The sequence below is a fragment of the Alosa pseudoharengus genome, unplaced genomic scaffold (assembly GCF_046254945.1).
Source record: "Alosa pseudoharengus isolate Yale_2024_CS ecotype anadromous, Long Island Sound unplaced genomic scaffold, YU_APseudo_1.1 YU_APseudo_1.1_scf_22, whole genome shotgun sequence".
In the NCBI taxonomy this organism is placed as follows: Eukaryota; Metazoa; Chordata; class Actinopteri; order Clupeiformes; family Clupeidae; genus Alosa; species Alosa pseudoharengus.
Genome location: NW_027468680.1, coordinates 10,328,288 through 10,355,006, shown reverse-complemented (window position 1 = coordinate 10,355,006; position 26,719 = coordinate 10,328,288). Strand labels below are relative to the sequence as shown.

Here is a 26,719-nt window from a genome sequence, read left to right as displayed (position 1 = left end):
TTGTTGTATCTGCAAGTGGTGATGTTACATAGACAAACAAAAACACATGATTTCTTTGTAAAAAGTGCCCTTTCGGACTCCCTCAAGAATGCACCTGAATTGCACACAGCCAAAGCAAATGGAAAACAAGTAGACCTATGCTCTATTATCCTAGTAATTCATCATCTTTAGTGTCAAACTCCTTCTCTACATTTAGTTATGACTTGTCCATTGCTGTGCAGTACGCTGTGATTCCCAACATACATCACCAGGAGAAAAAACATGAGTGCTGGGTTTGTTTTGGAATCAGTCAGCTATGCATATCTCCTTTCCATATCTTCGGCTTTGAATGAGTTTTTTTTTTCTTTTTTTACAATCCTAACTTCTTGTGGTGGTACATGGTCTACATGGAATGCAAGATTGCTTTTTTTTTACTGCTGCACTTGGGTTATGAAAGCTGACAGGGCTATTTATTTCATATTTATAATAATAATTGTTGTTTCTTTTGAGAATTTTTTGTGTCTGTGTTTGTAGAGTTGTAGTTGGTGATGATTATGATCTTGCCTTGATTATGTTTTCTAATCGTTACGTCTGCAGGAGAAGATAGGACGAGTCATCTTAGGCCAGAGATCAGCTCAGGGTATCTGATACTGGAAAAGGAGCTTCATGCCAGTTTGCCCTATCTTAAAGGTGATGGATTGAACCATATTTTCAGCAGATTACAACACCTTTTCTTTGTGGAAGAGAGATCTTGTTAAAGGAGATCTAAACCATACCTTAAATGATGGGAGGATGTGCAAAATGAATATCTTAGTGTGTAAAATTTAAACATATTGAAATAGGTCTAGGATAAATGCAGTCATTTTTATTCCATTTCTGCACAGTCAGCTGCGCACCAGATTGCTGGCTTACCACAAGGAGTGGGGTAAGCAGTTAGCATGCAGAGCACAGGTGTGTCATCTGCTTTCATGTGTTTTTGTTTTCTGGAGAGTCAAAATACTGGCCTCCCTCTGTTGTTTGGGAACAATTCTGCTTCCGGAAATTTAGATCAAGTGATAACATGACCGTGACAAGCAGATAACCTCCATGGGCTGATGTTACCTCATTACCTCACCAGGGAAGAAATTTTACACAATGTCCCATAAAATGAAATTCTACTGGAGAATAAGAGTATTTATTTTTACAGTACAAGTCCCTGATGGATGTGTAGTAAGTGATTTCAAGCTCATAATATTTCTTTGTCACATTCAGCAATCATTTTCTCATGACTCTCTAGCCGCCCATTCTGTGAGTATCACTGTAAAAAAAGCCGGTCTATAGGCATCCCAGGCTCCGAAAACTGGAAACAAAGTGGGAGCAGCCTGTCCCCCAAACAAAAAACGAAACCCTGTGTTTCTTTGTAAATACTGAAGGTAGGGGTGAGCTACCTCCCTGGGGGGTATTCCAAGTACGTGGTTTTGTGACAAACCTGGGTAAGTTAACTCAGAGTACAAGTGGTAAACCTCCTACAACAAGAGCCCTATGGCATTGGCAATGGAGAATGAAGCCATATTTAGGAGGTTTACCATATACTCTGAGTTAACTTACCCAGGGTTGCCACTAAACCACGTACTTGGAATACCCCCCTCGTGTGTTTTGTTTGGTCCTGTATATATAATGTATGTTGTTTTGAAAAGCATCTGCTAATGAATGTAAATATAAACATAAACATAAACAAACGCGTCTTCCTGCACAATCGCTGACTGCACTTAAGCTCAGTGCCATTTTGTGCAGATCTAAGTCATTTAGCATTACAGCCCAGTAGAGGTTCGTTATTTGGTTAAAGATTCCAGATTCCATGTTGCAGAACAGCTTAAAAGGTATACAGTGAGCTCATAAAGTAAAAAAAAAATAAACAGAGCAATGAAGAAGGAAATATGTCAGTGATGTCATTCAATATGTATATAAGACGTATCATATTATAGACCCTTTCGAGAGAGTTCCATTATCAGCATCATAGTTGGCCCCACAAGACTTCCGTTTTAACATTCCATATATTATCTTAATGCCGAGGAAGTAGATTGGGAACTAAATAAAACGTTCAAGCATTGTTTTTGTTTTTATTGTTAAAAGGGTCTATAACCAGAGTAGAAATTGTGCAACGGTTTGGTGGGCAGGTGGCTGGGCAAGTAGGGTTTTGCATGATCCAGTGGAAAGACTGCAGCAGCATCCCAGAGGAGCTAGAGGGGAAGAAAACAAACAATGTGAGTGAAGTTAGTGAAGTGAGTGAATGAACCTACGGGTAGGTCACCTTGTATCCGTATGCATAAAAGCAGGTTAGGCGATGAGGAACAATATTAACACACCCATAAGCACTTGCATGCAAAGATCCTATATGAGAGAGAACAAGGTTAGTAAAGAAAATATCAGTCATAAACAAAAAAAGATTTTACGTGCATATCTTAATGTCTGTACAATGTGCTGCATAAACATATACTATGGCTTGCCATCATAGACTTGCCATACGTTATCCAAGGTAAGGGGGTGGGGGAGGCACAACAAATCAGCTCTTGGAGAGGGCCATTCAATTCTGATGCACAGCGAACTAAAGCATGATATTGGAGCCAACAGCCTGGAGAAAGGGTTCAAGTGTCACTGTTTGTCATAAATGCCAACAAGTGTAAATATCCCTGTCACTCCTACCCTTGCGCTTATCATTTTAGACAGCTAAATCAGGGGAAAGCTGAGCAACCACACTAGTCTTCATTATGTCACAGAACAAAGCAGAAAACACTCTGTGTGGTTTAGAATCTTTTGTCATTGACAGTGATGACGCATTTTAGTCTACTCTTACACAATGAATAACATACCAAAAGAATAGATAGCCTGGAGGAAAATGTCTCCACACTTGAGTGACCTTATAAGTCATGTCATGCTTGCCTGCAAATAAGTCAGGACAGACAGGCTAATTGTTTAGGATTATTTATTTTAAAATAAATAGTTATATTTGACTGTATTAAAGTTTGCTTTGCTTTGGCAACTCACAATAGGCATCTGCAAGAACAAACTTTCTGTTTCAAGCTGTTCCCAAAATAAGAGGGCCAAATGTCCTTGAGAGGGATTCGGGGCACTTCGAGGCCAAATAAGAGGAAGATGCAGGCTACCTTATTTCTTGATGGCGTGACGTGGGGATATCAAAATAGATAAGATGTTAACCAAATTCTAATCAATATAGGCCCACAGCTAGGGCTTTCTTTCCAGATTCAGAAAAGTTTCCGTGTTGATCTTCAGCACATCTGCATCATTGCTATGTGACCCAGTGGATTGATTCCTTCCACCTGCCACCGACACGTGGAGCACTCCACACCTGACACATTTTCTTTCCAAAAATCGTCTCGGATTCCGCTCCGTTCATTTTTCACACCACTGTAGAGGGAAGAGGGTTTCTATGGTGTGTCTGACAGACAACATTTATAATATCGGCGAGTTTGTTTTATCAGGGGCAGCCGGCGATCAGCTTCTAGTCACTTCCTAGTGCTGCGGTGAGACGGGTGACGTCAGTTCGCTGTTCTTGCAGATGAGAACGTGCCCGTCCGTCGAGAGGAGAAGCAGCGAACACGCTCGCGCATAGAACCGTAGCCGATTCAGACAGGGCACAGTGGCGCCGGTACTTTGCTCATAGACGCTTAAAATAACACTTAACCGCCGATGCAAAGGCTCGGCGAGTAGGCGGCTAGGCTGGCTTCACCCGACACCACGAGAGCAACCGGGACACGCCGGTGACCGGAGCTGTCCGGTACCTGCGTGCATGCGGACATGTCCTCAGCAATTACGAACGATGAGTATCAGCGGTGGGTGCCCACTCATGTGCAGGTGACAGTGCTTCGGGCCCGTGGATTGCGCGCGAAGGGCAAGCATGGCACCAACGACGCCTATGTTATCATTCAGGTGGGCAAGGAAAAGTACTCCACGTGTGTTATGGAGAAGACCATGAATCCGGAGTGGGGAGAGGAATGCACGTTTGAGCTCCAGCCGGGGGTGCTCGAGCCAGGCGGACGCGACGTCTGTCCTCCCGGGAGCTGCGATCTCACTCTCACGGCCATGCACCGGGCGCTCATCGGTCTGGATGTCTTTCTCGGGCAAGCAGTAATTCCTCTGGATAAGGCTTTCCAGGATCGAATATCCATGAAAAAAGAGTAGGTTTACCTTTGGAAATAACTCCCTCTCCCCTTTTATTTGTTTATGTCTAGGCCTAACTTGTTAATTAATTATTTAAGAGTTTTGATTGTCGGTTACGTGTGCAGACTGCCTTTGTACTCCGGGCATAATGCGGTAGTTTGGAACTTTAACATGGGTGTTTTCTGTGACAGTGTTCTGGTTCAGTCGGTTTGGGCTACCGCTTTTAATCGTGCTCCCGAGGCCTCACGGTGGATGATATGGAAGCTTGCGGAGAGTGCTGCATTCCGTTCCTCTGCAGTCACGCCCTCCCTCGTTCCACACCGCGATCACTCGCTTGCAGCTGGGGGCGCGAGGTCGATTATGACAAGGCAGAGGTGCACCTGCGGAACTCCGTTATTGAACTAAAAATGAGACGTGTTTATGCTGCCGACTACTTTCGGCTGCGGCCCTGTAAAAAGGTGTGTTGTTCGCAGTGTGGACCAGTCCAGTGAATAATGCGTCTGTGTCTAACGGGACACCAGCAAAGCAGAGTCAGCATTTGGGTTATGTAATATGAACGGTCAAGACTGAACCCAGATTCACTTACATCCAAGGGTGGGGAATAGGCTACCCTACCAACCCCTAACGTTAGCAGTCAGATAAACACAACACAACCCAGAATAACTTAGTAGCACACATCCATACAAATACAGGGCTTTCCTACTACAAGGAAGAAACTAGCTAGAGTGTATAGCCTACCAGCTTGTCATGTGTAGGACTAGTTAGCTAGAATGTTTGTTTCAGCCATTGGTGAAACCTAACAGTGGATATTAGGTTATGTAGCCTACTGTAGGTAAGAGGGCACTGAAAGTACAGCATTGTAAATGGAAGCCTGACTACTGAACATTCATTTTCTGCTCATCCAAGTCAGTGGCCTTCAGCTGTTCATTAGTTGATGGGCAAGAGGTCTGTTTTGAGCACACTGTATTTCAGCAACCTCTTTAAAAGATTAAACCATATGAGGATGATCTTGTGTTGGACCCACACTTCCTGCCAAAGGTCCACCAAACAGAAAGTGTAAATACCACTGAGAAGAAAATAAGGTCAGATTTGGACAGCTAACTCGTGTGGTTTTGGTCTAGGTGCTAGTACGAGAGGCCTGGATGATGCCCTGGACAGGCATCTGACTGGGCTTATGACCACAGGCATTGTTGGAGTTGTTAAAGGACAAGATTGGTTTTCAGTACATGTTGACTTAAGCACACAGACTTGTCACCTGCCTGTCTTTATCTGTTGATCTCTCTGTCTCGTTCTCTCTCACACTCTCAGCCGACAGTCTTGCTCTCTTTCTTTCTTTCTTTCTTTCTTTCTTTCTTTCTTTCTTTCTTTCTCTCTCTCTCTCTCTCTCTCTCTCTCTCTGTCTGTCTCTTGTTCTCTCTCACACATGCCTGCACACTCTCACTTGACACAGTTCTCTCTCTTTCTGTATCTCACACACACACACACACACACACACACACACACACACACACAGGCTATATGTTCCCCTTTTGACCAGATGGCCCGTGCCAGGACTAGGGTGCAGCTGGCACCTGAGTCCTCATGCCAACCTTTAGTGTGCCAGGAACAGGGTGCCAGTTGATGGAGGGCATCAGATGATGCTCAGCATTGCTGATGTGTGTGATGTTAGTGTGTGTGGTAGGCTTTGTACAAACGAGGAGAGAGGTATATTGTGAGCAAGAGATATACTACTGGGTGTTCAGGTCTGTGAGATATTTCAGTAACACATTTTGCACTCCAAGGTTGGCAGACTTACAATGTTGACCTTTGGGGTTATTTCCCTTCCTCTGGTTGTTTTCCCTCCTCTCTCTCTCTCTCGGTTCTTCTGTATCTTCTTCACCTCCGTGTTGATCCACTTCGTATTGCTGAGTCATGCTCTGCAGGTCACAGGTCGCATTCTGATGCAAAAGAAGAATGATACTAAGAAGGTGAGGAAAAACTCAACAGTGGATGACCAACGATGAAGAAGACATTAGAGTAAAGAAATGGACTCAAAAGACACAGTTTGCATCTCCTATTACTGTCAATGACCAAAGAATGCCCCTCATTTCGTAATTAAAAATATTATGGCTCATGACATAATGGTGAGACCATTAACACTTAGAGCCATTGTCAGACCACCGTAGGTTACTCTCCATTCACTAAGCGCAGTAAATGGCAGAGATGTGAAGTCTGTATTTGTTTGGTAGTGGTTGACCATGACTAATCACAGGGCTTAAAGTGTTCAGGCGTGAGCTGATATGCCTAAGATTTGAAAATAGGCAATGAGACTACAGTATATATATGTCTTCCTCATAAATGTCTGATAACTTCAAGGCCAGGCACAGATATTTCTATTGCTTTAAGCCCATATTATGATCAGAATTCAATGACCGGGTGAACTCTAGTCAACAGCTCCGCACTGTCTTATGTTTAATATTGCATTTTTGCTGGTCACTACATTTGATTGGATTTTGAAAAAGATGTAGTGAAATATTTGTCATAGCTAATGGCGCAGGGCTGTGTTTGATACAGGGGGGAGAAGATGGAGAGGTTTGTGATTAGAAGGGCAGTGCTTCAAGATCTTTGCTGTGAGGGACATTTTCATTCCAAGGGGAGAGGCAGGCTCATGTAGAGGGCAATCTACTTGAGAAATGAGAGAGAGACTGACAGAGGTGAGAAAAAAAGACATAGAGGGAGGGGGTGGGTGTCTTTGCAAATGCTCTGTGTCACACAGCGTTGAATACTCCACAGCTTAGAGTGAAGGTTGGACGTGGAGGGGGCTGAAAGGGAGAGAGAGAGAGAGAGAGAGAGAGAGAGAGAGAGAGAGAGAGAGAGAGAGAGAGAGGTTGATTGGTTGAGGTTGATGGCTGGTAGATGCTGCAGGTGCACATTGTATTTCAGGCATTACAAAAGTGAATTTCTGTGTAAATGTAGAACGTATTGCTCTGGGCTCTCTCTCTCACTCACACACACACACACATACACACACACACACACACAGGACTGGATAGCTTGAAGGAATGTCTGTGATTTCCTGTTTGAAAGATGGAGTTGATTGTGGAGCCTTTGATATGCTGCCTGAAAGATGTTAGATATGGGGATGTTTGTTTGTCTTAATAGCATGAATGAGGGAACATGTATGTGTGTGTGTGTGTGTGTGTGTGTGTGTGTGTGTGTGTGTGTGTGTGTGAGAACATAACCATTAAATGTGTGTGTTCTTGAGTGTTTGTTGGCATGCATGTAATGTCTCGCTTTCATTTCCCCTCATCTTCTGTCTTTCTCTCTCTCTCTCTCTCTCTCTCTCTCTCTCTCTGTCTCTCTCTCTTTTCCTCCAGTTAAATGAGGGACTGAAGGCCTATAGAAAGTTTTCTTTGTGGTCTGTGACGGAGAGGTAATAGGGGCCGTGCGTGTATGAGTACATCTGCACCTACGCAACGCTACGGTGTGGAAGTTGTTTGTGCCCACTCAGCCAAAATTCCTGTCATCTACGCTTGCATATCTGATCGCTCTCCACCCCATCCCCTTAACATCTCTCAACTTTCTTCCCTTTGTAAAGGGTCATTTGTTGTGGGGTAAATGGAGGTGACTTTATCTCTGCTAAGGTCAAATCTGTAAGTCTGTTGTCTGGGAGGCTGAGGGGTTGAGTTTATGCCTTTGACAGGTGGCTGCAGTCGAAGCAGCTGAATTTTACCGTTTGCATCCTACTGTGCTTCACATAACTGCATTGAAAAGGACAGTGTATACTAAGAGGATTTTCAGACTAGAGATCTGAAGTGTGTGTGTGTGTGTGTGTGTGTAAAAGGCCTCAGGTTTCAAGTCATATTCCCAATGACTGCTTGCAAAAACCCTCTTGTGTTTGTTAATGTTAACTCAACTGTTTTTGTTTTATTTTTGTAATCTATTTTGGGAATGTAATCCCATTATGTTTGGTTAGGATAAATCAATTGCGTGTGTTTTTAAAAGGAGTGTTCACTCCAGGATTTTTTGCTCCCATGGTAACAAGACACAATATCCAAGGGAAGGTTTTTCAGACCAACTTCTCTCTCTCTGCTGTGTGTGTGTGTGTGTGTGTGTGTGTGTGTGTGGGGGGGGGGGGGGGGGGGGGGTTGGGCCTTTGTTTCAGCAAAAGTGCTGCAGGTGTGGGTCTACAAATTTAGTGGACTTTGCATGAAAGTAAAAAAAAAAATGGGTCAGAGACTCTCTCTCTCTCTCTCTCTCTCTCTCTCTCTGTTCACAATAGCTGAGCCTACACTTTATTTTGAAGTGAAATAAGACCTCTTGTTTTCCTCCCCCGTTTTCCGTTCTTAGCAGCGTTGTGTGTTTGTGGGTTGAAGGAATATGCAAGAATGCGTAAACAACATTCAACACATAACTTGCTCTCCCTTTTTAAAGAATTGTGGACACATAGGCATTTAGAAATTAAATACAGCAGGGTCATTGTGTGTGTGTGTGTGTGTGTGTGTGTGTGTGTGTGTGTGTGTGTGTGTGTGTGTGTGTGTGTGTGTGTGTGTGTGTGTGTGTGTGTGTGTGTGTGTGTGTGTGTGTGTGTGTGTGTGTGTGTGTGTGTGTGTGTGTGTGTGTGTGTGTGTGTGTGTGTGTGTACACATGCGTACATGCTTGAGGGCACAATGAGTCTGGTTGGTCAGGTTTGAACCACACTATGAATGTCTTGTATCCTGAGGGGTTGTGTACCCTTCTTAACTCTGACACTATAAGGTGTCCATTACTGGCTTTAACTCGTGAGAATGTGATTTAGCGACGCTAACGTACAAAACACAGCTAAAGGAATGCAAAGGTAATTGGAAGGGTGGAAGTGGCGATGTGAGGAGGAGAGGTGAGAACGTGTGTGAGGACCTTGAGTCAGTGGAGAAAAAAAGGGTAAAGGATGACCGAAAGTACAGATCAAAGATAAGAAGTCTCTAAACTATTTTGGCAGAGTGAGAATGCTTTAATAGTCACAGTGAGTGACAGATGGCATACATCCGTCACTCACAGGAAATTATTAATGCACCAAGTCTTCTTTTTTATTCTACTTTTAAGTCACTTATTCATTCAAATTAGACAAATGAAACCATGTAATGGCTTCTGTCCACTGGTCTCCACATGTCCCTGGTTTTCACAGACCGAGGATCTTTTTATCTAAGGACATGCAAGGTTGGGTTCGGGAATCGAACCTGCGCTTACTGTTTGTCAGGTGGGAAAGCTATTGCCGCTCCACTTCACCCCCCCCCCCCCCCCCCAGACCAAGCTGATGGGTTGCTTCTTAAAAGTTCGTCCTAGTCAAAAATTCCAGCTGTTAAAAAGGAAGTATCTCATTTGCCACGGACACTTTAGTGCTTCCTCTAGGAGTTCTGGGTACAATGTACAAGCCTGAATTCAAGGAAAGGTTTGAGTATGCTTCAGATGTAGAATTTGTGATATGTACTTACAAAGTGTGTGTGTGTGTGTGTGTGCATGTACGTGTGCGTGTATGTATGTGAGCACATACGGGGCACATGCGTGACCGTAAGTTTGTGTTGTTAGCAGAAAAGAATAGCTGTAGTGTGAATAATGATGTAGATTATCAGGTTTGTCTGTGAGCCTCAGACAGCTTCCTGGTAGTGTCTACTGGTGGTGAATTCATTATCTGTTTTTTTAGGGTGTGTGTTAAGAGTGCTGAGGTAAGAAACATTCCTTTAAGAAGGCCCTGCAGGAAAGTCTGGATGAAGATGAATAAACCTAAAAATGTTATGCAGTGTTTTTAATTCTTGTTTTCCCTCTCCCTGAGCACAAATTGTGTTCCCCATTCCTGGCGCAGCTAAGCCTGTTCCCGACAACAGTACTTTCTTTCAGTCATTGTGTTGTAACAAACCCTAAGCCTTTTATTTTCTGAAGAGTGGCAGTGCGCACACACACACAAATCCCACTGACACTTCGGATAATCTGTAGCTCTTGCATACTTCTGAATTTAGAGCATTAATCTGCATTTTCCATTTTAATCTTGATACTTTAAAAAGTAATCATGTTTAGCCACTTCCTCACTCTCTCTCACTTCTCTCGCTCTCTCTCTTTCTTTCTCATGGTAGGTTTTCTCACACTCACATTCTCACTTAGATGTTGTCACACAGGGTGTTGGCTTCCCTGGCCTGTGTTGCTTAGTGGAGTATAATGTTATCTTCAAGTTTGTGTATCAGGTTTCATATTAGAAGATATCTCTGATATAACAGGAATATAGGGCCCACCTTGGGTGTGGGATGGAATGCCCACACACTATGCACAGTTGGATGTAGACCTTATAGTAAACGTTTTTATAGGATAATAAACTCATAAGTTTACAAGGAAGGCTTAAGGTAACATATAGATCGTAAGTAATTTATATATTATAAGTATATGCTAGCTGTAGCTATCATGATAACTGTTTTACAGAGTTAATCAAGGCAAATAGAAAAGCAGTGCTCTGGCAGTGCACTGTTTGCCTTGGCCATGTGTAATCAGTGGTCAGCTTTATTGCCATGGCAACTCTATAGCCACTACTGCATACTAATACCAATATTTTGTTAGTTTATGGGAAATGAAGAAATGTTACTTCCTCTACATGAGTGTCACAATGTGCAGTTGGGTCAAGAACACATGGTTGCAGTCACTGTGGTGTCTTTCGCATGCTGTGGGTGTTCACCTCAGGTGTAAAATAGAAGACCTACAACAGTGAGCACAACAACCAACCTGTGTTGAGCATAAGACCTCATACTGCTTGCGCAATGAAACGCAGACTGAAGGCGCATAAGGCATATGCAGTAAGCATATGGAATACAAAAGGAAACCCCAGTGTTCCTGCTAGACCTGCTATCGTATGGTGTTGGGTTGCAGCCCTATTATAGTCCTGCTGATCAGGCTAATGATCCCTCTGAGGAGCACGTGGATGTTAGAGGCTGCAGCACCAGATCAGGCCTGCAAGGAAAACCTGCTGCAGGAAACGTGCACAGGAGGGGGATGATGGGAAGTCCTCCTGACTCCTGCTTAGAGTCCGCCTGCATCATAAGGTTTCTCTTGTAGACGAGTAAGGCCAGAGATGCTTCAGAACAGCAGATGAACGGTCTCTGGTAGGGCATAATGGACACAAGGAATGTTCTTTCATGTACGCAACTTCCTACTTTGTTAGATATCTCAATGACGCGTATACCTGTAAGCATTATGAACCTGTAAGTTACTCCCTTTATTCAAGTTATGGGTTGATCATTTGTCGAATGCAGCTCATCATCAATGCACTAATTCACTGCAGATAGTTAATTTACTTCCTGTTTTATTTTTGGAGAAGAATATAGGACTGGCCATTGTACTGTTTTATTATTCTGTTGCTCCCATGTACCACGAGAATATTAGAAGCTGAAGGTGGCAACAACAACCTACTGGAAGTATGTACGTTGATATTTCCAGCATAAGGTGGTATCCTAATTCATCCCTGTGTCTCACGCTCTTCTCTTCCTTCCTGCACAGATGGCACCGTCTGCACTCCAAGACTGGCAAGAAGGAGAAGGAGCGGGGGGAGGTGCAGGTGTCTGTACAGTTCACGCGGCACAACATGACGGCCAGCATGTACGACCTGTCCATGAAGGACAAGCCCCACTCGGCCTTCGGCAAGCTCAAGGAGCGCATCCGCGGCACGAAGCACCTCGGCGACGAGGACTCGGCCTCCGCCATCATCCCCGGGGGCTACGGGGTGCTGGCCAGGATGCGGGGCCGGTTGCCGAGCGACGGCGGCGGGGAGGAGTACTACGAGGACGACGAGGGCGGCGAGGCGCGGCGGAGCAAGATGAGGAACTTCTTCCTTCGGGGCCGCCTGCGCAAGTCGTCGGACACGCGCTCCAGCACGTCGCTCGGCTCGGAGAGCAGCGAGTCGTCGTCGCGTGGCGGGAGCCTGAGTCCCACTGCCGGGATCAGCGTCGTCGTGTCGGACCTGTCCAACTCACCTAGCAACAGCAGCAACCTCACAGCGGACAACAGCCCAGGTTACACGCAACGCACACACACACACACACACACACACACACACACACACACTTCCAATTCACAGCAACCTCACTGCAGACAACAGCCCAGGTTGTACACACACACACACACACACACACACACACACACACACACACACACCCAACTCACAGCAACCTCACTGCAGACAACAGCCCAGGTTGCGCACACACACACACACACACACAAACACTTCCAACTCAGCAATCTCACAGCGGACAACAGCCCAGGTTACACGCAACACACTGCAATATTGCAGGTTTTACACAAACATAGAGTCATCAGTGTTTCCCACAGAATTGAATTCTATTTGTGGTGGTAGGTGGCAGAATTAACTTGAATGCAACCGTTTTTAACAAATTAGCGCAGCGTGCTTATGATGCTAACCAGATTTAAGCACAATTTAGTACAACCTGGAAAATCATTGTGTGGTGGTCAGTGTTGATATTGTGGTGGGCCGCCACAAATAAGTGAATGTATGGGAAACACTGGTCATCTTATACATACAGACACACACCAACATGAATAGCACACACTCTAACTGTATACAGTATCCACCTTTTTACTTTAGCTGAAGAGCTATGCTTGTTGAGTTCTATTCTAATGTTATTTTTTCCCTCCATTTTATCTCTCTGTCTCAGACCACACAGTCGCCCCCTCACCCCAAGTCTCCCCACACAAGCGTATCTATGACGACGAAGTGTGTGAGATCTCCATCCCCGTACCCCAGTCTTTCACGTATGACAGCCTGATCACCGAAACGGTGTCCTCTAATCCGCCATCCACCGCCGTGGCCAACGGTCATCCAGTCAAGCATGCCCCAGCTCCCCACACCCCCAAACCGAAACCCCAGCCTGCGGCCCCCTCCAAGCAGGGGGGCGAGCCAGCCGCCCCCAAAGCCTTGTCCCTGTCCCCTGCTCTTGGTTCCCGGCAGAAGGCCTCGGCCATGTCGCTGTCCCTCCAGAATCTCTCGGTGTCGCATCGCGCAGAGGAACCACACCCGGGGCCCGGGGACGGCCGCCGCTGGTCGCTGGACAGAGCCGGGGAGGAGGAGCGGGCCGCCATTGCAGCGGCGATCGAGAACGCCGGGAAGCTGGAGGAGGAGGAGAGGAGGGCGGCCCAGTTCAAGAAGGAAGCCACCCCGGCAGTCACTGCGGCCGACGGCGAGGTCAAGAAGCAGAAGTGGGGTCTTTTTTCTCATGGGAGGAGCGAATCGACAGGCAAGGTGGCGACCGCGGGCAAGGGCGACACAGCTTCGGCCCCTTCGGAAGGGAAGCATAAAGGATGGTTTGGCTCGAAGGACTCTAACAACAAGCCCAGGTGAGTTTACTCTGAAAGCCACATGACACTTTTGCATGTCTCATGAAAATCAGGGTACGGCAGCTACTCACTTCAGCACTAACTTCTACTGGCCAAAAATGTATTTTTGGTGACTGACTTTAAAGTGGTGCAGTAAATGTAGTGGTAACTGTTGCTACATTGTCAACATGACTAATAACACTACTTCTTTCCACACAGTGGAATGGTGCTATGGTGGTAAAGTTTTTTCTCATGAAAGACGGTCGTTGCATTTCAGAAACATTTTGACAACAAACCATGAGTTCCTGACTACATGCTTTATGGTCATTCCTTGGTCAAGATTTAGGCCAGTGTCACAGACAAAGTTGAACCTCCATAGTGGCTGACACAAGAAAAAACAAGACCTAGATCTTGTGTAGACCTGATGTAATGCTGTGTTGAGTTCAGTATTCATTAGAGATGCCACAACTGGCTCCTTGTCAAATTTGCATTTTGGTCATATTTGTATAGCAGGGAGCTATGCAGGCCATAGCTTCCCCATCCTTATAGTAATGTTGGTGTTTTTTTGCATAATTTAAGTCACTTTGTGTGTGTCTCGGTGTCGTAGAGTGTGGCTAGGAGTTTTATTGTAGTAGCTGAAGTTAATTATTACCGGTAATATATTGCATAGAGCATAGTAGCACTAGATGAAAGTCTTTAGCATGCTAACTGCTCTAGCATGATTCCTCTCTAGATGGAGACTGAGAGTTACCTTCAGCTTGCTAGCTGCTCAGTGAGGACTCTTCTCTGATGCAGTGGCATTAGCCGGTTAGCATTGAGTCCAGCCTCCTTGCTGTGGGTACTCGGTTGGTATGCTAGCTGCTAGCGTACTCTGGGTTCAGGATCTGGTTACAGCAGCATCTGCATTGCAGAGGGGTGTTGCCCCAGAGAGCTGAAATACTGTTTGTAAAGTCTTGACATCTTAATGCTTTCTCTTTCCACACTCTTTCTCTTTCTCTCTTTCTCTTTCCACACTCTTTCTCTCATCTTCTCTCTTTACACTGCCTCTGGTTCAGCTTCTCCCAGTCCCTCTCTTTCACTCCCTCCCTCCCTCTCTCTTTCACTCCCTCCCTCTGTCTCTTTCTCTCTCTCTCTTTGTGAGTGGCTCTTATGATTCTGCCTCATGTTTACTGGATCATTTTTCACAGGAACACAGCATCAGTAGTACTAGTAATAGGTAGGGGCTTCCCAGGGAAAACTTGCAGGCACAAATAATTTGTGTGTGTGTGTGTGTGTCAGGCTAGCAGTGAACTAAACCACATTCGGCCAATTCTATGTTACATAACCCCAACACTAAATCATGTACTTCACCTGGATGATCAACTGTTATGTTCTGACGCGAGTTGTCTTCGGGTTGTTGTATGACTAATTCAGGTACACAAATGCTTTGTCATTTTGTCATTGTAGGTGTGTATGCTGGTTATTATGTGGTAAAGACTCTCTCTCTATTATGGGGAAATCACCTTGTGCATACGCGGGCCTGCATGACTGAGAAGCCCGTGGGTGTGGTCGAGTGTGGGTGTGCGCACCCATGAGAAGGCCTTAGGGGAATCTTAAAAATAGGTGCCAAGGGATGTCACACTCTCCGCTCTGTCGCTCTGGTGTTAAAGGACATGGGCATGCACGTCAGTGAGGTCCCATGTACTGGTATTTGAGAATTAATGCACTGGGTCTATCCTCTGTCCTCTCCTTCGTGTGTGTGTGTGTGTGTGTGTGTGTGCTCAATTAGTGTCTTTGTGTTATGTCTGTATGCTGTTTAACATGGCAGTAGCAAAAATGTGAAGTGATTATGTCTACATTTCTCAGAGAACACGTAGACCTGAATGAGGCTTTTGATGAAGGCCGTACTGTTAATTTATTTAGCTGTACATTTTATTATACTGTATGGACTTTGTGTTATCTGCTCTGACAGAAGATTGGTTTGTGAACTTGGAAGCTGAGAGGATATGGTACTTAGTCATAGACACGTAGATCAATCTCTTTATTAGTGCACAAGGGGGTTTCCAGTCTGTTTACCATAAACTGGGCAAGTACCAGTTTAGCTGAAAAGAAGTTGGTATTCAATATAGGTTTGATAAACAAAACTTTGAAACACTTTGACAGCAGATTCTTTAGTATTGAATCTCTTCTGAATGATGGAAAATAATAGCTTCAGATTCAGTTGTTGCTGATCTGTTTTAAGGTGCAGTGTAGCATTGAGTATTCTTTATAAAATATTCTCTGACGTTGGACTTACCCCAACCAACACCAGTGACTTGCTATGTACTTTAAATGCTAGCAAAACATTGACAATGACATTTTTGTTGCACCATACAAGCATGCAGTGTGTTGTTTTGTTGGATGTTTGTTTGCGGTGGTATGGGTTAGTGTGTGCTAAGATGGAGCTGTTTTATGAGCACTGCATACCACTGGGCTGGAAATAGAGCCCCTAGTTTTATCAGGAAATGAGACAGGATGCCGACTTCTCTCTATTCGGTTGAACTCGAAGTGTGAATGGCCATTGTCTTTAGAAACTACCTTAACCTTTTAACTATTAATGTATAATTTGATTGATGAATGGCAATATCAAGAGCACTTACTAATGCTTGAACCTCACACTTTGAACTAATGTTCATTTAATTTGCTTAACTAAATTAAATTAATACTATTCTAACATTTACTATTTTTTCAGTGGCTCAGCTTTACTGATTTTCTATCAGCTCAATTTTATTATCATTTGTCAAATGGACTGTTAATATTATAAATGCCATTAATGTCTGTGTGAAGTCCCGAAAACCAAAAATAAATTCCTAGTTCCTGTTCCTAATTCCTGTTCCTAGTTTGTCACACCATATAAAAAGGTGTCATTAATCACCCAGATAAATATACAGTTTATTTGTATAATATATTACTACGGTATGTTAAATTAGGACTCAGAATCATGAGGAAAATGGCAGTCTTGTCAGGTCTCAAATGCTGTGGGCAGGCCCACTGACTGCACAATTCACGCCCCAATCGGGGCTAAGGTGTGGTCCTTTTCAGTTGTCCTACCACATATTATTCCAACCATTCTCTAAACCAGTTCTCTAAACAGCACACAACGAGTCCTTCATAGAAATGTATGTGGTTAGTTTGTAACGAATTAGTTTGCTGTCTACATATATCCTACCCCTTCCTGTAATGTAAGTACCGCATTTTTGTCTTTTTTTAGCCTTTTTTTAGTTTTAGGGGGAGATAGTTATCGTTCAATTCATAACTGATTTGCCTGCTGTACTTTTTATGTAAATATGACCTCTCTTACATATGCCTCCCTATTTATTTGAATTGGACAATAACTAACTGCCCAAAGCCATTACCAAGATGGCCACTGAATGGGGGGACTTGCCTATAAGGACTTTGTTATAATTAGCACAGCTCTCAGCCAGAAAGCTGACCTAATTAGTGAAGACACCTGCACGAAATTTAAAACATTGGTTTACAGGATCTTTTACGATCCTGGCATCCAGGGAAGATACATCTACTGTAGGATCTGAAGCCATGGCAAACACTCCAGACAGGCAGGCATGAACATTAACCTTCTCTGTTGTGGCCTAACTCGCTCACAGAGGTTAAAAACCCATAGCCCTGTTTTTTTTTGTTAACTGAAAAGCTTTATAAAACTTGATCGCAAAAGAACCCTTCATCAGGATGTCCTTTATTGTAGTTTTTTTCTTCTTTTGTGAGTCTAGTGTAGTAGTTGTTGTATCGTGTGAGTGGAGTCTCTAACATCAGGGATTTGTCTGCGTGTGTCTTGTCTGTCTTTTGTTTGTTTGTTTGTGTGTGTGTGTGTTCCTTTCCAGCTGTTTGGTGTCTCAGGGTGATCCTGGCTCCAACACAACCCCCAACCCATCACCTTTCAGCCCCCTTGATCTTCCTCTGCTTGCACCCCCTTGTCACACTAACCCCTTCACTGCTCCACCACCTCTCTCAAACGCCAATCCTTTCCTTTCTCTCCTTCAGCAAAACCCTTTCTTTCAGGAGATATACGTTGATGCTGCACTAACCCCTAAAATGTCTGCTTTTACCTATTCCTCCAGCCCTGTACCTTCCAACTTGCGCTCTGGGTCCTCCCGCCTCCTCGAATCCCATGTCACAGAAGAGACCCCTCCAGGAGACGTTAATGGAATGGCCCGTCTACCTCAGAGAGTGACTGACGTAGCAAACGAAGGAGTGCATTTTAACCCGTTTGTTTCTGACATGGATGGGACCCAGGCATGGAAGTCTGGGGACCCATCTCAGACACCCGTGTTTCCTGACCCCTCAATACAAACAAACCCCCCAAAAATGGAAATGGACACTAATTTTACTGCTCTGACTAACACACTTAACACTCAGGACCTCTTACAGCTAAGCCCTAATGAATCGCAGAGCTCTTTACCTGAGAATTCGAGTATGGAGTTCATTAGGATGCACAACTTAGCCTGCCCTTATCCAGGACTGTTACTGCACCAGATGGACACTCCGAGCCGCTCCGAAACATCCCTGAATGAGACCTCCCACGGCCAAATGCCTCTTGGCAGTGTCTCAAATTCACAGCTGGCTAGCTCTACCACCACCTGGGTAAGACTAGCAGGCCAGTCTGTGGAAATGTCTGGAACTGCTGAAGGAGTTGCCTCTCAGTCTACAGAGCTGGAGTCAGCCGTTTCACCTCTCGAGATTGATGTTAACGGGAGAGAGGCTGACCTTGGAGCGGTGCTCTCTCCAAGTGCTGGTGCTGAAGTGACGGAGATGATGCTCCCTCCCTCCAGGGAGCCATGGGTGTCTGCATACAGGGAGATGAGCTCAGATGACACACTGGAAGCCTCCACTATCGTGTCTTACTCTCCGGGACGGGAGTTGGACCTTCCTGCCGGTGACCCTTTGCCAATCTGTCTTGAGAGCTCACATCAGGAGCCTAGAGGGGAGCGAGACAAAGAAAAGGACAAAAAAGAAACAGGTGACTTAGAAGTGAAGGAACCTGCTGTAGATGCGGCTGATGTGGTGGTCTTAACTGACTCGGACACTGCAGCAAAACAGGGAGTTGACTCCAGGGTAGTGAGTGAGTGTGCGGGTTTTGGCTGGGAGAGTGTGGAGCCTTCTGTGGGGAGTTCAGTACAGACGTCGAACAGAACAGGCCCTGAAAGTGTATCCTCAGGCAACCATATTTTGGATCATTCCCTCGAGGCTGAGAGCCCTTTTTCCAGCTCGCTCATCTGCATCATGGCCTCCTCGCCTGGCGAAGGCCTTATCTCCTCAGAGTCACGCTTCGCCGATGACTCAGCTGTACTGAGTCCCACAAGAGTTTTACAGGACATGTCCCCAGACGACAAGCATTTACCTACCAGCCTTCGTACAGGCGAGCTAGAGACGCTACATCATAAGGTCTTGGAGAGCCCTGTCAGCCTTCTGCCCTCTGCTAGCCTTAGCTCAAATGATAATGCTAACAGCAGTGTTAACCCATTTGTTAGCGCTGATTCAGATGCATATGTTAGCCCGCTTGTGAGCATGGGCCCTGATGATGGCCATAGTACTAGCAATCCCTTTTTCAGCCTAGCCACTGACAGTGTTTGTGCTTCTAGCCACAATAGTAGCATTAGCCCCAATAAAGATCTGCTGCTTGCTCCTCAGTCAACTCGGTTTCTCGGTAGCCTCCTCTATGAAAGTGCTGAATCTGAGTGTTACCACACCTGCAGTTCGCATCAGCGTCATCGGTCTCTTTGTTCACAGCGTTCACTGCCATTAATAACAGCAAAGGACCCTATGCAACAGCTGATCGCATCTTATGATCTCGCTGTGAATACCCAGCCCTTACCAGACCCCTGTCAAAACACTAGGCAAATACATGACCCCAAAGTAGATGATGTGTCCCAGTTTAACCTCTCGCCCTTGTCTGCACTAGCTAGTGACCTCCAAATGAAATCAACAGTGCACAGAGATGTGAGCTCTCCTCTCTCTTTGCCAACAAATGGCATTACACAAGAAGCCATTCCAAATCAAAATTCATCACTATTGATACAGAGGGGCAATTTTGTAGAGAACTTTGTGGCAAAAGAAGACCCCTTACCTGACGTTCTTTGGATGAGTAATCTGAAAGACAAGGCTATGTCAGAACAGTGGTCTTCACCACCACCTATGTTGGCGTGTGATCGAACTGCTGAACCCATGCCAAATTATGAATTCACAGAGGGAGTGGTGCCCAATTTTGACGTGACCCAGAAAGACATGCCAAAGTCTGTCCTTTTGCAAGAGGTGCCAGCAACCAAAGATATTGAGATTAATCCTTTTGTTGATGGTAGAGTTGACATTTTTCCAAAAGATTCAGTCTCTGGATCTCCTTTTACAACGGAAAGTGAAGTTCAGGACTTGAGTAAATTCCCTGTTGATTGGGCCGATTTTGACAAGTTGGCAGCAGTGGGTAGCACTGGGGTAAAAAAGGAAGTGATGTCTGAAGCAGGGGCCTCCCTTTTGAATGAGACTTGGGCATCTGCTCCATCTTGGTTGACCCCGGTGACTTCTGAGGACCAAAATGACCGTAACACCCTCCCATGGGTCGTATTTGACCAATCACTACATGGCCTGAGCGGAGGTGTATCTGATGGAACCCCCCCTTCTTCGTCCATATCTCAGGATTTGGTCGTCACACACTTACACCCTCAGTGCCCTCAAACAGACACACAAGCTAGTCTTAAAAGTAGTCAGGAGCAACTTGACCTCTTCGGAAGCACTGTAGACCCTTTTCATGGGTTTCCTGGAATCACAGACCCCTTTAATGGTGACCCCTTCTATTCCATTCCATTAGCATCTGTCTTTGATAGCAGTCAGCCAAAGCCGTACAAAATGGACTCCACAAAATGTGCGGAAAAAGCAATGCCAAGCGTGAAGACAGCCCCCAAACTGTCCCTCAGACCTGAGCTACAGCTACTATCACCTCTTGCTTCCTCTACTCCTGCCGCAGACCCCTTTCCCTTGTCTTTTCCTGCCGATCCCCCTGCTCTGGCGATCCCATCATGTCCTTCCCCCATTTCCAGTGATTTGATGAGTGCCTCACAAGCAGCCTTTCCCCAGGAGCATCAACAGGCATCCAATCAGATCGCCAGGTGAGGCTGCATGGTAGTGTGTTAGTGGTGTGGGGGACGACACCGCTGGTTTCTCGCAGAATGCCACTCGGGGAGACTCGGGGATGTGCACTTTTCCCATGAGCTCTGTGAAAGCTTTTGGACTGCAAAGCCACCTCCTTCACTTTCTTACTGTTGCGGTGACCCTGTGGGACACTGAGTGAATAGGCCTGTACTCTTAGGTTGGCTCCTGTAACATTTGGGGACACTTTGGGTGATTATTTTTGAAGAGAGGTTCAGGGGTTCATGTATTGGGTGCATGTGGTTTCTCTAAATGGTTCTATAATGTCTTTGCTTTGTGGGTGAGGCTTCCTCATTCCGCTGAATGTGCTCCTTATTTATATAAGAGACTTGCTGATGTGGTCTGGTGTGAGTTTGGGATCCTTTCTTTCTGTAAAATACTTCTGTCCCTCTCCATTCTCTCTTGTCGTTCACACACACACACACACACACGGTCAGTCATACACGCACACACACACAGATGTATCTTAATGTGCAGTCAGACACACACTTGTACATAAACATATACAGATCAGTGTGTGCATGGGTGCATAAACTTCCTCTATCGCTCTCTCTCTTTCTCACTCACCCACTCGCTCACACACACACACACTCTCTCACACACACACACACTATGTGTTGGTGACTGGAGGGGAACAGGAGGCTCGGCCCAATTAGCAGGTGGAATCAGGACTGAAGAGATAATTATTACCCCCCTCCTTTCCCTCTCCTGGGTGTCCCACCAACTGGGCCCAACACACTGTGTGTGTGTGTGTGTGTGTGTGTGTGTGTGTGTGTGTGTGTGTGTGTGTGTGTGTGTGTGTGTGTGTGTGTGTGTGTGTCAAAGGTAGGTACATAAGAAAATTTGTGTTTTTAGGGTTACGCAGTAGCCTGCTACACCCTGTGTCAGCATAATCCTTACGAATGAGAGTTTGAAATTAAAACGGGACATGATCAATACTTTATCTTTGTTATTTATTCTCTCATTTCTGTTTCTTTCTTTTTCTCTCTTTCTTTCTTTCTCTCTCTCTCACACACACAATCCTCTTTCTCTATCGATTTTACTTGATGTGTATCTGTTTGTCTCTCATCTCTGACTGACTGACTGACTGACTGTTTGTGTCGCTCTCTTTCTCGCTTTGCTAGTCCACACCCTGTGAAGCCACTGACTCCACCAGGAGAAGAGAAGAAGTCTGAAAGTCGCTCAGTGCTTGAGAAGCTCAAGTCCACCATCAATCCAGGCCGCAGTCAGTCAGAAACCGACAAGAAGGTATTCTTTAAAAGAAGGCTGTTATAAAGTCCATCCTGTTCCTTTGAAAAATGTAACATGACAAAATGATGTTGAACTGGACACAAGATTGGCAGGAATCAGACATTCGCATGTCTGATTCCTCCTTTATTTTCCAAACAGCCTTATATACATTTTGTAAAGCATTTCTTTTAAAGACTTAAAAGACATTTGAAAGATTAAACATGCAAATTGGGGCAGCCGTGGCCTACTGGTTAGCGCTTCGGACTTGGAACCGGGGGGTTGCCGGTTCGAACCCCGACCAGTAGGCACGGCTGAAGTGCCCTTGAGCAAGGCACCTAACCCCTCACTGCTCCCCGAGCGCCGCTGTTGTTGCAGGCAGCTCACTGCGCCGGGATTAGTGTGTGCTTCACCTCACTGTGTGTTCACTGTGTGCTGAGTGTGTTGTTACTAATTCACGGATTGGGATAAATGCAGAGACCAAATTTCCTTCACGGGATCAAAAGAGTGTATATATACTTATACTTCATACTTAATAGTTGATATTCTGTTGATGTTCTTGAGAGGATTTGTCATTTTCTCTCTTGTCATCTGTCACTCAAGACTCTGGTGGTGGAAGGTGGCGGCTCCTACTACCACCTGAACCACAGTGAGCTGGTCTCACTGCTGCTTCAGAGGGAGGCGGACCTACAGCGAGAGCGGGCCGAGTTTGAACGGCGGGGGGCGTTGCTGGAGAAGCGTGAGGCGGAGCTCCGCAAGAACAAGCTGATGATCCGCGACTTGGAGGACTACATCGACAGGCTGCTCGTCCGCATCATGGCCGAGAAACCCACGCTGCTTCAGGTCAGCCGTACCAAACTCAAATGAGAGGAGGGATGAGAAAGAAAAGGAGAGAAAAAAAAAAAATCACCCCTCCAAGCTAAGGACAAGTGAACTCCCACCCCAGTGTAGCCTGATGTCTGCCTGATGAAGCGTTCATCTGAATCTCCTGCGAAATCCTCAGCAGATCCCTGGATAAATAGCATCTGCTGCACCGCTCCAAAAAGTTGGCTGCATTTGCATAGAGCTCTGCCCTACTCCCCACCCCTCCCCCCAAGTGTTTGCTGACTTCCTCACATCAATGGGCACAGCCGTGAGGTTACCGAGTTAGCATGCTTATGTATACCCCAAAAACACATACATACTCACCTGTGTTCAGTGACAGGGAGGTGGTGGTGGGTTCTCAGGTAACAGGCGATGTATGTGTGAGTGGAGAGGGTATTGGTGTGCCTGTCCCTTCATGCACTCTGATTGGGGCAAACTGTGTCTCAGCCTGACTTTGACTGGAGCATCTCTGCCCCTCCCTTGTGCTGATTGGACTGTCTAAATCTCCATAGGGCGGCCTCGCCCACAGCTGTAAACCAAATCCAGGGCCACTCACACACGTGCACTGTCTTTAAACACACACACAAACACACATACACACATCAAACATGAACCAGGCAATGGGGGGGTGGAGTGTTCTCTGACGTCTTAAAATGTCCAATTTTTATTTTGAAGCTGTCATGTTGCCAAGGCATCTGTCATTACAAAAGCTTTGCTCTGCTGCTCTAACACCGCTGACCCTGAACTGAGTAGAGATGAAGGCGTTAAGGGAAAAATCTGTACTGAGTACAGCATAGAGAAAAGGGGATAGTATTAGTGTGTGTGTATGTTGGTGTGTGTGTGGGTGTGTGTGTGGTGTGTAAGGGAGAATGAATGCACATGAATAAGATTGCCAAATAAATGAATAAAGATAAAGAATAATATTGCATTCATTGATTGCTGCTCTCGCACGCTTTAAGCAAAGGAAAAATCTAACCTGCTGGCACTTAAGACCCCTGCACCCACTCGTGCATCTGCATCCACATCCTCTTCCTCTCACTCTCTCTCTTTCTCTTTCTCTCTCCCTCTCTCTCTCTCTCTCCCCCCCTCTCCATCTCCCCTCCTTTCCCTCAATGCTTATTTGGGCTGATTGGACTCTCAGCTGTAGCGCCCTCTGCTGTCCATCTGCTTGTCTGTCACTCCCACCCAGCATGCTGACTCTGGCTCGGATCTGGCTGTGATCTGGCCCCGACCCGGCAGCACCAGTGCGTGCAGGGCCGGATCTGGCCCTGGAGTCGCCCGCCATGGCTGGGGAATGGAGGGGAAGGGGGGGGGGGGGGGGGGTCGGCGGAGAATCACGCCTCTGTAAAGAAAATGCCAATTGCTGCCTTACTGTACTTGTACCGTTCGTTTCTCAGTCCACCACTCGATCAGCACGGTAGAGATAACTGCGAATCGGCTGAAATTTGGGACGAGGCTCGTACACCCCAAAAGCCTGTCCCTGTGACTGTTAAAGATTAACAAGCATACGCCCGTGGAAGGGGGGAGAGGGGGGGGGGGAACAGATACAGCCTTAGAAAAGAAGAGAGGGAGGAGAACATAACAAACTGAGAGGTGGATGACCGAGAAATACCAAATAAATGATTTATTCTTAAAGAAAGACTTAAGTCGATTATTTGCGCGTAGTGCAGTGTGGGGACTTAAGTCGTTCACCTTGAAATTATTCTTAAATGCAGTCACTGTTGCAGTGTACAGATGATACTGTGTTTTATTTCTAATGTTACTCCATGCTTCTCTGAATGCTAGTCTGATGTTAGCTGGTAGAGCTGTGTGGTAGAGGTCCGCTGTATTGTCTCACCTCACTGCAGAGATGAGCAGGCCCAGGCCGAGATCTGATTTGACGGCTAACTTGGTGTCACCGTGGACAGCCAATCAGTCACAAGCTGATCTTCCCAAGACATTAGTGAACAATAGATGTTGTGAGTGAGAGTCTCTTCCTTAAGTTTCTTGAGGTACTCTTGGCTGAGAATATATGGGGCCTGTTCAAAAAAAAGCTTTGTCAAGTCATCACAATGTGGCTGAGAGTTAGTGGTGTAGTTGTCTCTCACTGGCTGCCTGCTCTGTGGTGTTGCTTGTGAACGTGCCCTCACTGAAGGGCCAAACACTCGCTGAGGCAGAGCTTTGGAAGCTAGACTTCCTGTAGCAAACACCTACTTCCTATTTGCACAGGTCCACCACTCAGCTAGAAAATTCAGTCTTATGCGTCTCAGTAATCATTTAATATGTATTACATGTGAACTAGCACTAATACAAGTAATAAATAAATTAATACCGTCTTCCCTTTTCAAATGTGTTTTTAGTTTCACTGATTGTGTTGGTTATCTGATTGTAGTGTGTGGCCCGTGGATTGTTCAGGTTTAAGATAGAGAAAAGTTTACAGCTTTTAATAATAATATTATAAAAATAATATATATTTAATAAAAAAACACTTCTGTTCTGTTCTGTTCTGTTCACTTTTGTTCTGTGTTTTGAAATTTTTTCCATTTCCATTTTGGTATTTTAATGAATTGAGATACTGCGCTAGCCTTGGTGAAAGGATCCCATTGTGATTGGATCCTAAGTTTTTGGTGATTCAGAAATGGGCATCAATTGGACGCACCTAGACGGACCTGCAGCGCAAATTCCATCTGGTCCGTCTGGGGTTCACCCCGGCTAAGAATGTACAGGAGGTTCTGATCATTTAACATGTTAAACTTAATTAAATATATTTTGGGAATTGTTTTCAGATTGTTGTTTAGTTCCTTTGTTTTGCACATATTGTCTATGGATTGCAGAGATATTGCTTATTTCTACATTAATAAATACCACTGGGAAAGAAAGCAAGATTTTTTTTGCAGGTGCCGAATTATAGTAAAATGAAGCTAATATTCATTTTGCAAGTAAATATGCAAAGAAAGTTATAGTTGTATACAGTAAGAAAGTATGTTTTGATGTTCTAATTGTCAAGGTTCTCCCCAGGGGAACAAAAATGTACTGTATGGGAACAAGGTTCCATCTGTGATGTTATCTGAATGTTTTGGTGAGTTGAATATTTCTCACAATGAGCACATTTTCTTTTGAAATTGTGTAAGATTAAAGGGTTTATGGGTAACTAACCAGTGTTTCACAAGGCGTGTGGTTGATGCGGTTCTTTTGTATTTCATCAGAACGCACAAAAGCAAAATTCAGTAATACATGATCTCTTATGTCGGTATGTACTTAAAAGCCATTCTTCAGGCTGAAACAAAAAATAATCATAAGGCCAAACCTAGCTCTCCTCTAACACTCTATACCTCTTCTTTTTTCTATCGTTTCTCTCTTTTCTTCTCTCACATCGCTCATCATGTCTTTCTTCTTCTCTTCATTGCCTCTCCTGTGCCCTCTGGTCTTCTAACCTCTTTAGGCCTGTTGTTGACATGCTCACTTTCTAGGATGTCTGTATGCACATAAACAGTATAAAATGGGGAGTGACAAGAACGGCGAGGGAAATGCTGTGACTTGTTGGATGTAGCTTCTATCTGCCTTTCTAGTAGAATGTATAGCTCTTTTGGTTGTGCAGTGTACTCCTCCATCTCAATGGAGGCTGAACGGGTTTATGTGTGCAAGCACACACACACCACAGATTCACACCTACAGTCAAACACAAAATGAGTCTGCTGACTGACCAGTTGTTTTGGCAGATGTGTCAAACTTTGATTTGTGTCAATGATATGAGCACTTGGTCTGCCATGTACACATATTTAATAAAAAAAATGGCTAAAATGATTTTCTATTGTACTTTCCTTTTTGCTTTGCTTGTATGTACTGTAAAGATAGTTTTAACTGTCTGCACAATGGTTTTAAATCATCTTGGTTCTCCCAAAACAGCCTACATTTTAAAGCAAATCTGTATGTATGAGAGAAACTTAGGGTAAAATGAAAGAGTTCACATGCATAGTTCTTAAATATGAAATTAATTTCCTCTGTAGCTATAGGC

The 26,719-nt window shown here is 45.0% G+C and overlaps 1 protein-coding gene and 1 long non-coding RNA gene across 3 annotated transcripts; one reads left to right on the top strand and one right to left on the bottom strand.

Moving 5' to 3' along the window:
* Positions 1 to 2,122: 2,122 nt before the first annotated feature.
* Positions 2,123 to 18,287, bottom strand: LOC143139746 (uncharacterized). The gene is made up of 3 exons (XR_012990456.1): positions 18,202 to 18,287; positions 5,933 to 6,074; positions 2,123 to 2,198 (listed from the first exon to the last, which is right to left on the bottom strand). It is a non-coding gene; the product is annotated as an uncharacterized LOC143139746 (long non-coding RNA).
* On the top strand, positions 3,505 to 26,508 carry rab11fip5a (RAB11 family interacting protein 5a (class I)). 2 transcript variants are annotated; one of them, XM_076300463.1, is made up of 6 exons: positions 3,505 to 4,154; positions 11,632 to 12,143; positions 12,804 to 13,482; positions 17,319 to 20,594; positions 21,759 to 21,882; positions 22,465 to 26,508. In XM_076300463.1, exons 1-6 carry the CDS (start codon positions 3,775 to 3,777, stop codon positions 22,726 to 22,728), a joined length of 5,235 nt encoding a protein of 1,744 aa, XP_076156578.1. In that variant the 5' UTR covers positions 3,505 to 3,774; the 3' UTR covers positions 22,729 to 26,508. The 2 variants fall into 2 exon arrangements, with proteins under 2 accessions (XP_076156578.1, XP_076156579.1); XM_076300464.1 differs by lacking the exon at positions 17,319 to 20,594.
* The last annotated feature ends 211 nt before the right edge of the window (positions 26,509 to 26,719 follow it).

What these genes read in the sequence shown, in the direction of transcription:
- rab11fip5a (XM_076300463.1), top strand. Translation starts at nt 3,775, where the DNA reads ATGTCCTCAGCAATTACGAACGATGAGTATCAGCGGTGGGTGCCCACT. An exon ending in CACAGCGGACAACAGCCCAG is followed by an intron (nt 12,144 to 12,803) that starts GTTACACGCAAC and finishes TCTCTGTCTCAG; the next exon opens with ACCACACAGTCGCCCCCTCA. An exon ending in GCATCCAATCAGATCGCCAG is followed by an intron (nt 20,595 to 21,758) that starts GTGAGGCTGCAT and finishes TCGCTTTGCTAG; the next exon opens with TCCACACCCTGTGAAGCCAC.